The sequence below is a fragment of the Salmo trutta genome, chromosome 15 (assembly GCF_901001165.1).
Source record: "Salmo trutta chromosome 15, fSalTru1.1, whole genome shotgun sequence".
Taxonomy (NCBI): domain Eukaryota; kingdom Metazoa; phylum Chordata; class Actinopteri; order Salmoniformes; family Salmonidae; genus Salmo; species Salmo trutta.
Genome location: NC_042971.1, coordinates 46,358,996 through 46,376,565, shown reverse-complemented (window position 1 = coordinate 46,376,565; position 17,570 = coordinate 46,358,996). Strand labels below are relative to the sequence as shown.

The 17,570-nt window shown below is 44.4% G+C and overlaps 1 protein-coding gene and 1 pseudogene across 1 annotated transcript; both read right to left on the bottom strand.

Annotated features, from left to right (window-relative positions):
* Positions 1-4,654: 4,654 nt before the first annotated feature.
* On the bottom strand, positions 4,655-8,748 carry LOC115149158 (zinc-binding protein A33-like). The gene is made up of 6 exons (XM_029691732.1): positions 7,834-8,748; positions 7,301-7,396; positions 6,918-7,151; positions 6,204-6,226; positions 5,986-6,101; positions 4,655-5,557 (listed from the first exon to the last, which is right to left on the bottom strand). The coding sequence occupies exons 1-6, from the start codon at positions 8,485-8,487 to the stop codon at positions 5,013-5,015; spliced, it is 1,668 nt and encodes a 555-aa protein (XP_029547592.1). The 5' UTR covers positions 8,488-8,748; the 3' UTR covers positions 4,655-5,012.
* A 1,406-nt stretch (positions 8,749-10,154) lies between these two features.
* LOC115148316 (profilin-2 pseudogene) lies at positions 10,155-10,583 on the bottom strand (annotated as a pseudogene).
* Positions 10,584-17,570: the final 6,987 nt, after the last annotated feature.

The following is a 17,570-nucleotide window of genomic DNA, read 5'->3' as shown; positions in this document are numbered from 1 at the left end:
CAAGCATACTTCCAAAATTGTGGCAAAATGGCTTACGGGCAACAAAGGTATTGGAGTGGCCATCACAAAGCCCTGACCTCAAACCTATAGAACATTTGTGGGTAGACCAGAAAAAGCATGTGCGCGCAAGGAGGTCTACAAACCTGACTCAGTTACACCCGCTCTGTCAGCAGGAATGGGCCAAAACATTTGACCCAAGTTAAACTATTTAAAGGCAATGCTACCAAATACTAATTGAGTGTATGTAAACTTCTGACCCGCTGGAAATGTGATGAAAGAAATAAAAGCTGAAATAAATCATTCTCTCTACTATTATTCTGACATTTCACATTCTTAAAATAAAGTGGTGATCCTAACTGACCTAAGACAGTGAGTTTTTACTCGGATTAAATGTCAGGAATTGTAAAAAACTGAGTTTAACTGTGTTTGGTTAAGGTGTATGTAAACTTCCGACTTCAACTGTATTTATTTGGACAGTGAAGCTAAAACATTTAATTTGGCTCTTCACTCCATTTTGGATTTGAGATCAAATGTTTTATATGAGGTGACAGTTCAGAATGTCACCTTTTATTTGAGGGTATTTTCATACATATCTCTTTTACCGTTTAGAAATTGAAGCACTTAATTTATCTAGTCCCCCCATTTGAAGGTGTCATAAGTATTTGGACTTATTCACTTATAGCGTATTAAAGTAGTCAAAGATTGTATTATTTGGTCCCATATTCCTAGCGCACAATTACTACATCAAGCTTGTGACTCTACAAAATTGTTGGATGCATTTGTAGTTTGCTTTGGTTGTGTTTCAGATTATTTTGTGCCCAATAGAAATTCATGGTAAATAATGTATTGTGCCATTTTGGAGACACTTTTATTGTAAATAAGAATAGAATATGTTTCCAAGCACTTCTACATTAATGTTGATGCTATCATGATTACGGATTATCCTGAATCAATCCTGAATAATGAGTGTGAAAGTTACAGAGGCACAAAGATTATACACCCAAAACATGCTAACCTCTCACAATACCAATAGCAGGGGAGGTTAACATTTTTTGGAGGGTATGATATTTATCACTGTTTAATTTTCTCACTCATCATTATTAATGATTCATTCATGGTTATCTGTAATCATGGTAGCATCCACATGAATGTAGAAGTGTTAAGAAACAAATTATGTTCTTATTTACAATGAAAGGCACTTCAAAATGACACAATACATTATTTACCATTCATTTCTATTGGGCACAAAATAACCTGAAACACAACTAAAACAAACTGCAAATGCATCACAAGCTTGATGCATTCATTGCGTGCTAGGAATATGAGACCAAATAATACTACTTTAATACACAAAGTGAATTTGTCAACTACTCAAGACACATTTTCATACTGATCCCCTGTGAGAATCGAACCCACATCCCTGGTGTTGCTAGCGGCATGCTCTAACAGCTGAGTCACACGGGACCACTCCTGATGTGTGTGGGTTGTATCAGCCTGCATGGTGGAATGAGAATGTTTTCCTCAAAGTGCTACTGCTAATGGTACGTACAAAAAAAACAAGTGTGCAGGTTTAAACTGCTCGCTCTCTCCCTCTCTTTCTTGATTAGTCGGGGATTTCTCGGAAATGGTCCATCAATTTTACTCACATAATTTTGAAGAATTACTCAGCTTGGTTCAATGTACTGTAGGCTAAGCCTAAAGGATCACAGGAAGAAAGACTGACACAACCACACAGAAAACTCTTTTCAAATGACCTCTTAACGAGTTTCCTCTTTCCTGTGCTCTGATATGCACAAATCCACCATGCAGAAGTGTGCTTATGCCTGGTACTGTTTGTGCTGAGACTGTCCAGATCAAATAACAGGTTCTATTTCAACACAGAGACACAAAACAAATTCTTATTTATTTTGAATGGTACAGTATCGTGAGGTGAACGTTTGAAATACTGATGATATCCAAAATTCATTAAAAGATGATTATTATGCATTGAAGATTACTTATTAAAATAGTTGGTCCATTTTTTTCTCAAAATATTTAACTGCCGTACATTGTACACGATAAGGCAATTTTGTATTCATCATTCTGTTTACAGCAGTCACGTACAATTTACACTGTAATACTGCAAAAGGTTACTGCGCATACTGTCACGTCCTGGCCAGTATATAAGGTTAATTATTTTGTAGTTTGGTCAGGGCGTGACAGAGGTTATTTGTTTTATGTGGTTCAGGGTGGTGTGTTTGGTTTAAGGGTGTTTGATTTAGTATTTCCGGGGTTTTGGTTTATAGTCTATGTGTATGTATTTCTATGTCTAGTCTGGTGAGTGTGTTTCTATGTTGGTTAATTGGGGTTGGGACTCTCAGTTGAAGGCAGGTGTTGTCTATCTGCCTTTGATTGAGAGTCCCATAATTAAGGGTGTGTTTGTGATTTGTGGGTGATTGTTCTGTGTTCAGCCCTAGGCTTTGCCAGACTGTTTGTGGTTGTTAGCTCGTTTTCGTTTTGTTATTTTTTGTACGTTCATTGTTGATAGTAAATAAAAGTCAAAATGAGCATACACGTACCTGCTGCGTATTGGTCTACCTTTTCTGATGACGATTTCGCACTATCGACAGAAGACGAAGACAATCGTGACAGAATCACCCACCTAATCAGGACCAAGCAGCAGAGGAAGGAGCGGAGGATTTTCGAAGAGGACAAACGAGAGAGATGGACTTGGGAGGAGATCTTGGAGGGAGAAGGCTCCTACACTTGGGAGGAGATCCAAGCAGGGAAAGATCGCCTTCCTTGGAAACAGGTGGTACGCGAGAGAGAGGAAAGGAGTGAGGCTGGTATGGACCGGGAACGTTTCCGAGGTATACGACTGGCGTTGAAGCACGAGAGGCACCCCCAAGAAAAATTTTTGGGGGGGCACACGGGTAGTTTGGCTAGGCGAAGGAAGAGCCGGAAGCCAGCTACCCGTGGTTATATGGAGGAGCGTATGGGGTGGAGAGCGCTATGTTTCGCTGAGAAGCGCACTATCTCACCCATACGCACGCACAGTCCGGTGCGAGTTATTCCAGCCCCTCGCAGGTGCCGTGCTAGAGCAGGCATTCAGCCTGGTAGGAGGATGCCTGCGCAGCGCATCTGGTCGCCGGTACGCCTCCGAGGACCAGGCTACCCAACTCCCGCTCTACGCACGGCTACCATCAGGCCCCTGCACAGCCCAGTCTGCCCTGTACGAGCACTCCGCTCGTACAGTGCTACTAGTTCCATCCAGCCAAGGCGGGTTGTGCAGGAGGTAAGATCTAGACCGGCTGTGCGCCTCCATAGCCCTGGGTTTCCAGCTCCTGTCTCTCGTGCGGACCCGGAAGTGCGTCCACCCAGTCCGACTCGTCCTGTTCCTGCTCCCCGCACTAAACTGCAAGTGCGTAAACCCAGCCTCGCCAGTCAACAGTCGTCGGAGCTGCCCGCCAGTCAACAGTCGTCGGAGCTGCCCGCCAGTCAACAGTCGTCGGAGCTGCCCGCCAGTCAACAGTCGTCGGAGCTGCCCGCCAGTCAACAGTCGTCGGAGCTGCCCGCCAGTCAACAGTCGTCGGAGCTGCCCGCCAGTCAACAGTCGTCGGAGCTGCCCGCCAGTCAACAGTCGTCGGAGCTGCCCGCCAGTCAACAGTCGTCGGAGCTGCCCGTCAGTCAACAGTCGCCGGAGCTGCCCGCCAGTCAACAGTCGCCGGAGTGGTCAGACTGCGCTGAACTGCCGGAGTGGCCAGACTGCGCTGAACTGCCGGAGTGGCCAGACTGCGCTGAACTGCCGGAGTGGCCAGACTGCCCTGAACTGCCGGAGTGGCCAGACTGCCCTGAACTGCCGGAGTGGCCAGACTGCCCTGAACTGCCGGAGTGGCCAGACTGCCCTGAACTGCCGGAGTGGCCAGACTGCCCTGAACTGCCGGAGTGGCCAGACTGCCCTGAACTGCCGGAGTGGCCAGACTGCCCTGAACTGCCGGAGTGGCCAGACTGCCCAGACTGTCCCGAGTTGCCAGACTGCCCAGACTGCCCAGACTGCCCAGACTGTCCCGAGCTGCCAGACTGCCCAGACAGCCTGGAACGGCCTGAGCCGGAGCCACCTCCAAAAAATAGGTGGGTTGGGGAGGGGGGGTGTAGCACAGTGCCGTCGTTGACGGCAGCCACCCTCCCTTCCCTCCCTTTAGTAAGGGGGAATTTTTCTTTTGGGTATTGTTTGGGGTTATTTTTTTTTGTTAAGGTGCTTCCGGGGTAGCACCTTTAAGGGGGGGGGTACTGTCACGTCCTGGCCAGTATATAAGGTTAATTATTTTGTAGTTTGGTCAGGGCGTGACAGAGGTTATTTGTTTTATGTGGTTCAGGGTGGTGTGTTTGGTTTAAGGGTGTTTGATTTAGTATTTCCGGGGTTTTGGTTTATAGTCTATGTGTATGTATTTCTATGTCTAGTCTGGTGAGTGTGTTTCTATGTTGGTTAATTGGGGTTGGGACTCTCAGTTGAAGGCAGGTGTTGTCTATCTGCCTTTGATTGAGAGTCCCATAATTAAGGGTGTGTTTGTGTTTGTGATTTGTGGGTGATTGTTCTGTGTTCAGCCCTAGGCTTTGCCAGACTGTTTGTGGTTGTTAGCTCATTTTCGTTTTGTTATTTTTTGTACGTTCATTGTTGATAGTAAATAAAAGTCAAAATGAGCATACACGTACCTGCTGCGTATTGGTCTACCTTTTCTGATGACGATTTCGCACTATCGACAGAAGACGAAGACAATCGTGACACATACATACATTTAACAAACCTTGATGGTGAAGCTCTGGCCCACATCAAGATTACATTTAAAAAATGTATTATTTACAGTTGGCCTGCTTACTCTCTCTAACATCTCAAACAATATGACGGTAGTATTTTGTGTCAGTTGATTTTACGTCGCTTATAATCTAACAGTTAGATTCTGAGGGTGTTTTAGCACCACACCAGTGTAAGGATGGCCTCAGGCTTTGCGGGGAATAGATGCGTGCCGCGGCTGTCAGATTTTGGGAAGGAAAACTTTGAGGGGCTCATTCTCATGCACTTTATCCAGGAATCCCAGATTGAAGTAGGGGTACAACGTCTCTGTGAAGGTTTCACGGAACGTATAGAGATGTGTCATGCTCTCTGCATTGTAGAAAGAAACCAGACCCCTCTTATAATCCAGATATACCCCTATTCTAGCCAGAGGCTCCTCCAGTGAAAGCACAGTAGGGGGCGATGTACAGGCCATGTACTGTATTCCATAGGACAGGGACAGGGTCCAAAAGCCATTGGCCGGCAAGGCTTTGATTACTCCCTTCCTCGATACAGTTTCTCTAGCCACACCCACGGTCCACACAGTGCTGCTGTAGACCTCTATCTCCCAGTAGTGGCGGCCGTGGGTGAAGCCCTGACTGCCCAACAGGGACAACGCAGCATTGAAGCGGTTGGGGTTGTCCTGGACAGAGTGGTTGAAGGTCTGGTAGCGGACACAGGTGAGGGAGGAGGTCAGGCTAAGCCAGGGGTTGGCCGTGCTCGAATTCAAGGTGATGGCGGCCGGAACTGAGAATAAGGGAAAATGAGTTGGTCAAGTTAGGTATTGCATGATTTTACATGCCATGACACAGATAGAAAGCGTTACAATGTGAACACAGTATAATTCTCAGTAGCAGTTTCAACTTTCCATTTTAAATAACAACTGTCAAGTAGTCAATTCTGGGCAATTCATGTATGTTGCAGAGTAAAAATAGTTGCTGAAAGCTCCTGAATTATTGCTCCTGAGTGCTGTAATTGTCAGTCACTCTACTAAAGGTTCAGTGGAGGCTGCTGAGGGGAGGACAGCTCATAATAATGGCTGGAATGGAGTAAATGGAATGGTATCAAACGTGGTTTCCATGTGATTGATACCATTCCATTGACTCCATTCCAACCATTACTATGAGCCTTCCTCCCCTCAGCAAGCCATTGTAAAGGTTGATGCCTTACAGTACCTGGGTAAATGCTTCCTTTCAATGATTTCCACACTCGGTACTGCAGGGGCCCTGCGAACCGACCCTCACACAGGCTGGGGGCCGTGAGAGTAGGCTTTTCAAACTTGGGCGTCGGCCTGCCAAAGTCAACACAAGCTTCAGACAATACATATCAGAAACATGAAAACTCCATTATGGAATAACAATCTAAAATGTCCCACGTCCCATCACGCACTCACCTCTGGACCAGGGTCTTGATATTCTGGGACGAGACAGGAAAAACAGAGGGGAGAGTGTGCTGATTAGTTTTGGCAGTGGGTAAAAAGAGAGAAAACAGTTTTCCACATGACATCAGTGTCTGAGCTCACGCTATCCCGGCCCTGTGGGATCTCCCAGTGGTTGGGGGAAAGTCCCTGGGTCTGAGCCTGCTTTCCCTATAATCTCCTTATCCTCACCATCGACCAGGAGTGAGGTCATGGGCCCACATCCTGCCTGTGCTCCACCCTGAAGGGTCCCTCCCTGCACTCTGGAGGGCCATTGTGTGTATTTTATGTGTTTGTCATTGATAAGGGTCTTGTCCTTATCAAGGATGATGCTGAGTGAATTTCCCAAGTTGGGATCAATGAAGTACTACTCTACTCATTGCTATCAGAAAGACCTTACATTTACATTTAAGTCATTTAGCAGACGCTCTTATCCAGAGCGACTGTAGAATGTCTAGAATGGTTACTTACTAACTTATTACAGCAGATGTAAATGTCTAGAAGTGTGCAAGCTAGTTTTGTCCTCCCATCCAGTACATCGTTTTCAAACGGCACAAGCAAAATAACATAAAATCTAACCTAAAACTTTTCAGTGTGAAACTCATATTTTTCACATTCCCCAGTCAAGGAGGCTCATTGAGTTACTTCTCATGTGAAATTCCACCAGCCTAGAATTACCCTGTCTCTCACCCGCAGCAATGTAAAGGGGTCCTGCTCCCTCAGCTTGTCCTCGATCTCATTCAGGGCCCTCTGCAGACGGCAGACCTCCACACAGAGCAGGGCCTTGTGTTCGTCCAGCCTGATCAGCTCCCTGCGCTCCTCTGTCTTCAGCTTCACCTGCAGCAGCTTCTCTTCCTGGTACAGGAACTGGTGCAGGTCGCTGAACTGGGCCTCGATGCGCTGCTTCAGGTCTGCCGTGTGCTCCTGGGGGACAGAAAGTGTGTGGGGTGGGAGGGTTTGGGGGGGTTCATTAGCAATGGCAGTTAGATCGAGAGGGTCAAGGTTTATGAGACACTCAAGGTTTAAGTGCAATGTACAGATTGTTACAAGCTGTAGATACGAGAGCATCTCACCTTGAGCTTCTTAACCTCGTCCTCAGTTTCTCTCTCACACTGCAGGGCCGTGTTCAGCTCCCCTTTCAGAGAGTCCATGGAACTGCTGAGAGACGCCTGCATGGCCAGAAAAAAGCAGCAGCATGACTAAGTCGGCATCAGCCTTCTGTTCTCTACACCAGGCCTTACAGTAAATACAGTAATCTGCTCTTGGAGTGAGGCTGGAATATGAATGTTATGGGAAACAAGCCGGATGCAACTCTTAACAAGAGAATGTGGGGAGAATAATGAGCAGTTTGTCTTACAGAAAAAAGTGACACGTAAAGTGATGTGACAAATCATTGACATTGTAGTTGTTGATGCCAAGTCACTGTTTTTTTTGTGCAACATTTGATCAAATCTACTTTTTTTGCTTCAATTCCTCCCAAGCAAAATTCTACTGCTCAGTCCATAGCACCACCTGTCTTCAATTTCCCCTATGCCTTTTACTAGCATTCTTTGAAAAATGTAAGAGTGTAACAAGGCAACACAAGTCAAATAGAATTTGGACTTACCCTGTAACTCTGCTGTGCCTCTTGGACACACACCATGTTGTGGTTCCGGTGCTCCTGAGAGAGTCCACACACCAGACACAACAGCTCTTGGTCCTCCTCACAGTAGAGCTTCAGCTCCTCTCGGTGCCGGCCACAGCACGGGGCAGGAGCAGAAGCAAGGCTCCTCTCTGGTACCCCAGTGTCCCCCAGCAGCCCCTCTCTCTCCTCCAGGCCCTGGCAGTAGCTCTCCACTATGTTACCCACAATGCGGTTGGGCCGGTAGCTCTGGCCAGGGAAGACCTTCCTGCACTGGGGACAGGATCCGGACCCCCCCTGAACCTGGCCTCTGGGGCCCGTCCAGTATCCAGCGATACATGCCTGGCAGAAGGTGTGGTCACAGGGCAGGGAGACAGGCTGCTTGAAGAGGTCCAGGCAGATAGAACAGGTCAGGTCTCGGCTGAGTCGCTGCGCTGAGCTCTTGGATACTTGCCCAGCCATACTAGACGACCTCTGATTTTCCTGTGTAGTTTGCATTGGAAGCTCCCCCTCCCTGTATTTGGAACTTTTCTTGTCTGATTTCTCCACCTCGACGTAGTGTGGAGACGTTAACTGGAGTTTCTCCACCTCTCTGTGATTCTTACTCCTTATGTTCATTCCTTCTTTCAGACTTCTCATTTTTTTGTGCTGGATTGGAAGCTTTTGAGACGTCCTCCTTCTCCTGAGTGTTTGGGTCCTCTCTGTCTGGTCTCCGCTCTGACTCAGCTCAGTCTTCCTGTTGACTGTGGGAAAGGAAGGGGCTTGTGAGGAGGCGGCCTCTCTGTTGCTCCATCCCAGATAGGCAGGGGTGCTCTGTGGGCCCCCTTGTAAACTCCCCCTCTGACGTCAGAGCTACAGTCAGGAAACTAAGGCAGGCCAGCCATGGTCATTCTGTGCTCTGATTGTTTGTGTAGAGAAGTTATGGTGGTAACTGCAGTGCAGTCCTGCTTCTTGAGCAGAATAGGGTTGTTAATAATCCACTTTACTATAATGCTTAGTTATGGGAATCAGTTAATCCCTAGCGTGTGTGTGTGTGTGTGTGTGTGTGTGTGAGTGTGTGTGTGTGTGTGTGTGTGTGTGTGTTTAGGCCTACAGTGCTGTATGTGAAAACTTTGAGTCAAAACAGATGTGCCCTATTTTTTCTTTAGCTGGCTGGAAAACAACCTACATTTTGCATGACAGTAAACAATGGTATTAAATGATTTCAAAGATCCATGTACTGTAACAAAACTGACAAAATATATAATCAACTGGCAGAAAATTGATTAAAAAAAATATAGAAGTGAAGAGTGATGGCTGTTCTCTGTAAACTCCTAAGTGTGGGAGCTTACTGTGCTTAAAGAGTACCGTGAAGTGTGTACTCGCACATCTGGAGCTCCAGTCAGCTATAGCCAACTACACCCACGGTCATGTGAGTACCCAAACAGGTTTTTCATAACTGAACTTTCCAATAGAAGCGTGTGAATTTATCAAATCAAATTTTATTGGTCACATACACATATTTAGCAGATATTATTGTGGGTGTAGCAAAATGCTTGTGTTCCTAGCTCCAACAGCGCAGTCGTATCAGACAATGTGGGGAAAATAGTTCAAAGCAATTAAGTTCAATAACCAGTACAGTGTCAGCCTGCACTAGCTGGTTACTTGTAAGCGCACTCCAATGTAGACAAACGCCTTGTCAAACACTATGGGCTGAAGTCATATTTTGAGCATATGCCCTTTTTTATTTCTTCTACCTGATGTTAATTTCAGGCACTGTATGCATGAGTCACATTTCTTCCTTAATTGTTCACGTGTCTAATACATTCTGTTCTGAAAGTATATTATTGACCTTAGACTCATGTTATGCTATTATGCAAGTTATGAATGCAATTTGTGACCATTTCTCCAAGATTCTTGACAGGGTATGTATTTACTCTGCTATTGGTGTCTAGTCTTCCAAGCAGCAGGCATACTTAGCCTACTACTTGTTAAACTGAGTGTCTGACACTTAACCTTTTAACTGTCTTTATGTCAGTTACTGTCACATTGTCTGTTTATCCTGGTCTGTGGCTGACCATGTAGTACTGTAATAACAATGTGGGACCTGGCCATCCAGACTCGTGTGTACTTGGCTTGCATACTAGGTCACTGTATTCTAGGTCACTACACAATTAAAGAAGCACATATATGTCACTAACTACAGGACACAGTGTAGACAGTTTCAACTCAGTTTACTCTGTCAAAAATCCCATACTGTCCATGACACAGGAATGTCCTCCCAAGCAAAAGTTCAGGTAAGCAGTACATACAGGTAAGCAGTAAATTCAAGCAAGTTGTGATGATCCAGCGTTGCGAAGGCATGCAGCCATCTGATAGGCCTTGTGGTTGAGGAATCCGCTGCTGATCCCCCTGTTGCCGAGGAGCACCAGGAGGAGATGGCGTGTCCGGCGCACGGCCACACCCCGGCTGGGCCTGTGCTTGGTGCGCAGGTCCATTGACCTCTCCCCTGGGGTGACCATGTTGTCCCTCACCAGAGCACAGCGCAGCCCCCCCAGGCTCACTCCCTGGGTCTGGATGGCCTCTCTCTTCCTGGCCAGTATCCTCCTAATCTCACGCCGGGTCAGATGTTCCAGTGATCCCCCTGGAGTGGCCGCCATCACCCTGCGGGTACTGACGTTCACCAACGCACAGTCTGCACACTGGCCTTCAAACATCAACCTGTCCACATAGTGCTGCAAGCTGGGCAACGCCATTCCTGGATGATGAAAGCAGGCAGTGTGCAGAATGATGATCAAGTAGAGAGAATTGATTATCTACCAACATGGGTCCATATTGAGAATTCCCTAAAAACCTACCTTGTTGGTGTGGGGAAAACATGTCAGTGAAATACTGCCACTGTGTCAACTGAAGTGTCTAAGACTTCTGTGATGTCACAAAGGATAACTAATAATGTCATCTCCTTTTCTTGCACAAAGCTTACCACTGAATCAGAAGCAGAATACAGACATCTAGTGGCCAAAGTGCAAGTCTGCCATTACCTGTATTATAATACACATACAGGACCTAGGAATGTCAGGAGATGGAATTGTATTACTCATGGACATACTTATCTGAAGTGGGGTGGAGAAAATGAGAAAATAAATAAAATCAGTAATTAAATTCAGCCCAGAACTTTGTGTTTAACTCCATTCATAATATCTGATCACCCCAAGTCTAACAAAATGTTAGTTTCCAACAAAATACCTGACTATTGCTGAAAACAAATGTATCCAGTACCATGCAAACCAGTGGCGGTCAGTGCTGTTTATGATGAGGGAGGACACATTTATTTTTTCATGAGCATGGCCTTATTTCTATTACAGCATATTGGATGACTGTCATTCATATTCCATTCACCCAGTTCAATGTAACATCGATAAGTTTAGGCTACTACATGACACTCAAATGTGACTCAACACCTGGACTTGGTCTTATGTAACAACATTTCACATTGTTTTTTGTTTTTTTACATTGGATTAAAGTAGAGACTCGGAGCTACAAAATGGTATATCATTCTCTGCATTTGAGGAATAATGGGAAAGTAATTCTGCTTTGAAAGTTGATCAACTTGTAAACTCACTTTTGAGAAAATGGCCTTCGAATGTTTTGATATCTAGTGAAGAGCTATTCTTTGTCTACACCCATTCACCATTGTTCACACACTCTTAAGCCTTAGCCCCACCCATCTCGTTTTGCTCTTGGAGCGCACACTTGATGCTCTGACCGATGATTTGTTTACCTATGAATGACAGGAAAACAGCCTAACCAGCTTTTCTGGCAACAATTTCATTATGCTTTTTTTGCAGACGTTTACTGACACCGGCCATATTCAATGGGTGTTGTACACACGTCGCGTAACGTTAGCTAACCAGCCAGCCAGCTAACGTTAGCTAGTTAAACAACAATGAACACAGCGCCAGTACACTAACAGTACACTTTAGCTTAAGACATGTAGCTAGCTAGCTAGGCAAACAATGAACCTAGCAAGGTAAATAAAGTGTAAGATCACACGTAACAATGTTAACTAATGAGCCAGCCAACTAACATTAGCTAGCTAAACAACAATGAACACAGCGCTAACAATGGCACAGAGTGCTGGACCTAACCGACCAGGTTCAATGTTAGCTAGCTAACATTAGGCTCTAACTAGAAAAGCAAACTGCTCTGGGATACGAATAACAATGTCAGCCAGGGAGCCAGCCAGCTAACGTTACCTAGCTAACAGTACACTTTAGCTTAAGACATGTAGCTAGCTAGCAAGGTAAACAATAAACCTAACTAGGTAATCAAAGTGAGATCACACATGTTTTACATTCAAACAGTGAAGTCATGACTTGCCTAGTTTCCTGAATCGGGTCACAAATGTTCCCTATATATGAGTATATGCATACATAAATATATATATATACATGAGGTTGCTACAACCTAGCCTATGAATAAAAGTTTACAACTGATGGGTTCTGACTTCTAAACTTTAAATATTGTTAATCATCAGGTATCCTATGGAAATGAGGAGAGCCACAATCTGGTTTCTACACCAGAAGTTAATGGTTATCTAGAGGAGGAATGTACAGTTGAAGTCGGAAGTTTACATACACCTTAGCCAAATACAGTTAAACTCAGTTTTTCACAATTCCTGACATTTAATCCCAGTAAAAATTCCCTGTTTTAGGTCAATCTCAATGGCGTCCTTTATTTTAAGAATGTGAAATGTCAGAATAATAGTAGAGAAAATGATTTATTTCAGCTTTTCTTTCTTTCATCATATTCCCAGTGGGTCAGAAGTTTACAAACACTCAATTAGTATTTGGTAGCATTGCCTTTAAATTGTTTAACTTGGGTCAAACATTTTGGGTAGCCTTCCACAAGCTTCCCACAATAAGTTGGGTGAATTCTAGCCCATTCCTCCTGACAGAGAAGGTGTAACTGAGTCAGGTTTGTAGGCCTCCTTGCTCGCACACGCTTTTTCAGTTCTGCCCACAAATGTTCTATGGGATGGAAGTCAGGGCTTTGTGATGGCCACTCCGATACCTTGACTTTGTTGTCCTTAAGCCATTTTGCCACAACTTTGGAAGTATGATTGGGGTCATTGTCCATTTGGAAGACACATCTGTGACCAAGCTTTAACTTCCTGACTGATGTCTTGAGATATTGCTTCAATATATCCACATAATTTTCCTTCCTCATGATGCCATCTATTTTGTGAAGTACACCAGTTCCTCCTGCAGCAAAACACCCCCAATACATGATGCTGCCATCCCCGTGCTTCACGGTTGGGATGGTGTTCTTCGGCTTGCAAGCCTCCCCCTTTTTCCTCCAAACATAACGATGGTCATTATGGCCAAAGAGTTACATTTTTGTTTCATCAGACCAGAGGACATTTCTAGATACTTTTGTACCTGTTTCCTCCAGCATCTTCACAAGGTCCTTTGCTGTTGTTCTGGGATTGGTTTGCACTTTTCGCACCAAAGTACGTTCATCTCTAGGAGACAGAATGTGTCTCCTTCCTGAGCGGTATGACGGCTGTGTGTTCCCATGGTGTTTATACTTGTGTACTACTCTTTGTACAGATGAATGTGGTACCTTCAGACATTTGGAAATTGCTCCCAAGGATGAACCAATTTTTCTTCTGAGGTCTTGACTGATTTGTTTTGATTTTCCCATGATGTCAAGCAAAGAGGCACTGAGTTTGAAGGTAGGCCTTGAAATACATCCACAGGTACACCTCCAATTGACTCAAATTATGTCAATTAGCCTATCAGAAGCTTCTAAAGCCATGACATTTTCTGGAATTTTCCAATCTGTTTTAAAGCACAGTCAACTTAGTGTATTTAAACTTCTGACCCAATGGAATTGTGATACAGTGAGTTATAAGTGAAATAATCTGTCTGTAAACAGTTGTTGGAAAAATTACTTGTGTCATGCATAAAGTAATGTCCTAACCGACTTGCCAAAACTCTAGTTTGTTAACAAGAAATTTGTGGAGTTGTTGAAAAACGAGTTTTAATGACTCTAACCTAATTGTATGTAAACTTCTGACTAAAACTGTACATGTTTCAAGCAGACCACCATAGTCCCTGTGCCCAAGGAAGCGAAGGTAACCTGCCTAAATGATTTCCGCCGGTAGCACTCACATCGGTAGCCATGAAGTGCTTTGAAAGGCTGGTCATGGCTCACATCAACAGCATCCTCCCGGATACCCTAGACCCACTCAAATTCGCATACCGCCCCAACAGATCCACAGATGACGCAATCTCAATCACACTCCACACTGCCCTTTCCCACCTGGACAAAAGGAACACCTATGTGAGAATGCTGTTCATTGTCTACAGCTCAACGTTCAACACCACAGTGCCCACGAAGCTCATCACTAAGCTAAGGACCCTGGGACTAAACACCTCCCTCTGCAACTGGATCCTGGACTTCCTAGGGTGGGGTAGGCAACAACACATCTGCCATGCTGATCCTCAACACTAGGGACCCTCAGGGGTGTGTACTTAGTCCCCTCCTGTACTCCCTGTTCACCCACGACTGCGTGGCTAAACACGACTCCAACACCATAATTAAGTTTGCTGACGACACAACAGTGATCACAGCGATGAGACAGCCTATAGGGAGGAGGTCAGAGAACTGACAGTGTGGTGCCAGGACAACAACCTTTCCCTCAATGTGAGAAAGACAAAGGAGCTGATCGTGGACTACAGGAAAATGCGGGCTGAACAGGAGCAGGATGAGTGGAGCAGGATGAGATCTTCAAGTTCCTTGGTGTCCACATCACCAACAAACTATCATGGTCCAAACATACCAAGACAGTCGTGAAGAGGGCACGACAAAACCTTTTCCCCCTCAGGAGGATGAATAGATTTGGCATGGACCCCCAGATCCTCAAAAAGTTCTACAGCTGCACCATCGAGAGCATCGTGATCAGTTGCATCACCGCCTGGTATGGCAACTGCTCGGCATCTGACCATAAGGCGCTACAGAGGGTAGTGCGTCTGGCCCAGTACATCACTGGGGCCAAGCTTCCTGCCGTCCAGGACCTATATAATAGGCGATGTTAAAGGAAAGCCCATAAAATTGTTAGAGACTCCAGTCACCCAAGTCATAGACTGTTTTATCTGCTTCCGCATGGTAAGCGGTACCGGAGCACCAAGTCTAGGACCAAAAGGCTCCTTTAAACAGCTTCTACCCCCAAGACTGCTGAACAATAAATCAAAATGGCCCCTGGAGTATTTACATTGACCTCGCCCCTCCATTTGGTTTGTACACTGCTGCTACTCGCTGTTTATTATCACTTCACCCCTACCTACATGTACAAATGACCTCAACTAACCTGTACCCCCGCACAGTGACTCGGTATCGGTATATAGCCTCGTCATTGTTATGTTATTGTGTTACTTTTTATTATTTTCAAATTCTTTACTTTATTTTATTTGGTAAATATTTTCTTAACTCTTGTTGAACTGCACTGATGGTTAAAGGCTTGTAAGTAAGAATTTCATGGTAAGGTCTACACTTGTATTCGGTGCATGTGACAAAAAATGTTTGATTTGAACCACAAAGACCAGGGAGGTTTTCCAATACCTTGCAAAGAAGGGCACTTATTGGTAGATAAAGCAGACCTTTAATGAAGTCATTCATTACACTTTGGATGGTGTATCAATACACCCAGTCACCACAAAGATACAAGCATCCTTCCTAACTCAGTTGATGGAGAGGATGGAAACCACTAAGTGATCTCACCATGAGGCCAAACGTGACTTTAAAACATTTACGAAGAATAATGGCTGTGATAAGAGGAAACTGAGGATGGATCAACAGCATTGTAGTTACTCCACAAAGACAGATTGAAAAGAACGAAGCTTGTACAGAATCAAAATATTCTAAAACATGCATCCTATTAGCAATAAGGCACTAAAGTAATACTGCTAAAATTTGGGAAAATAAATGACCTTTATGTCCTGAATACAAAGTGTTATGTTTGGGGCAAATGCAACACAACACATCACTGAGTACCACTCCCATATTTTCAAGCATGGTGGTGGCTGCATCATGTTATGGGTATGCTTGTCATCGGCAAGGACTAGGGAGTTTTTTGGGGGGCTAAAAATAAACGGAATAGAACTAAGCACACGAAAACTTGGTTCAGTCTGCTTTCCAACAGACACTGGGAGACAAATTCACCTTTCAGCAGAAAAACTACCTAAAACACAAGGCCAAATATACACTGGAGTTGCTTACCAAGACAACATTTAATTTTCCTGAGTGGCCTAGTTGCAGTTTTGACTTAAATAGGCTTGATAATCTATGGCAAGATTTGAAAATGGATGTCTAGCAATGATCAACAACCAGCTCGTTGGAATTCTTTAAAGAATAATGAGCAAATATTTGAATACTTTTTGAATGCACTGTATTTCAGTATCTTCCCACCCCTAAAGGGATAAAGAACAAGCTTTAGATTTATTTTCAAAGTAAGAAGATGTTGACTGCTTAGTGCAACTCTCCAGAAGAGAAACTGTTTATTTCAAATCTAAGGATGGTAAGCAAATCACCACGGGTGAAGATTTTTCGAGTATCATTGTCATCTTAAATATCACATCATTGTCATTTTATAGACTACTGTGGGCTGTCATCTATAGTGAAATATTAACCATACAAATACAAATATGTAGGCCTACACGTGACTTCCAATAAAGTGATGTGTGAATTATGTCACATTTGTCTCTACATTCAGGGAAAGGATCTGACTGAGAGAAGAAAAAAATGTCCTGAAGAAAGTATTATAGCACTGGTCAGTCACATATGCCAATGTATTGCATCTCCCTTTTGTACCCTCCAGAACCACATTCTAGCACAAGGATGGGCAATTCCAGTCCTCTGGCCTGATTGGTGTCACACTTTTGCTCCAGCTAACACACCTGACTCCAATAATCAACTAATCATGAACTTCAATATAGAATGCAATTACTTTAAATCAGCTGTGTTTGCTAGGGATGGGGGGAAAAAAGTGGCACCACTCCGGCCCCCGAGGACTGGAGTTGCCCATCCCTGTTCTAGCACAACCTTACCAGCCTTAAAAGCCATTCCATACCTCCCCATACCTTCATGTGTCCTGGTGCTGTGCTTTTATTTGTTAGGTAATACATACCCTGAACTGGAAACTGTGTCTTCAATCATTCCTGTATCCTGACCGATGAACCATAGTGGCAACATCACTCCTCAACCTAGCCTAAGATGCAGGCCACCCTAGTCCTTTTCTTTAGTCACATCTGTTCTTGTGAATGTGATGATACATTTGGTCACTAGAGGGCAGGGACATGTAATTTACAGAAATCCTTGCAGACAAATTACAGAGTTTACAAGTCTGAGTGAATGAGAGTATTCGGGTGTCTTGGTACTTCTTGAACATTTTCATTTATTTTATTCACTTTATGTACAATGAGGCCACATGGCCAGACAGAAATAAAGTGTTCTGCAAATCCAGTGGGCAAAAAGCCAACAAGAAATTACTACATTCTGATAAACCTTCAAGTGTGAATGTCACATGCTATAATATGGCAGCACAGGTGAGTATCTTGCAAACAAGTGAACGTGGGGGTTGATGGGTTGATGTGAGCCAGTACTTGCCAAATAGTAGGTAAGTTATTTCTACTGGGTCACACAGCTGTCGGCTGTGGCAGGAAAACATTACTTTCATGACG

Bases quoted from the DNA above. Each gene is read 5' to 3' on its own strand.
- LOC115149158 (XM_029691732.1), bottom strand. From the start codon at position 8,487: ATGAGAAGTCTGAAAGAAGGAATGAACATAAGGAGTAAGAATCACAGA. The intron at 7,397-7,833 runs GTAAGTCCAAAT...CTGGCCATGCAG, and splicing joins AGGCACAGCAGAGTTACAGG to GCGTCTCTCAGCAGTTCCAT. The intron at 7,152-7,300 runs GTGAGATGCTCT...TCTGTCCCCCAG, and splicing joins ACGAGGTTAAGAAGCTCAAG to GAGCACACGGCAGACCTGAA.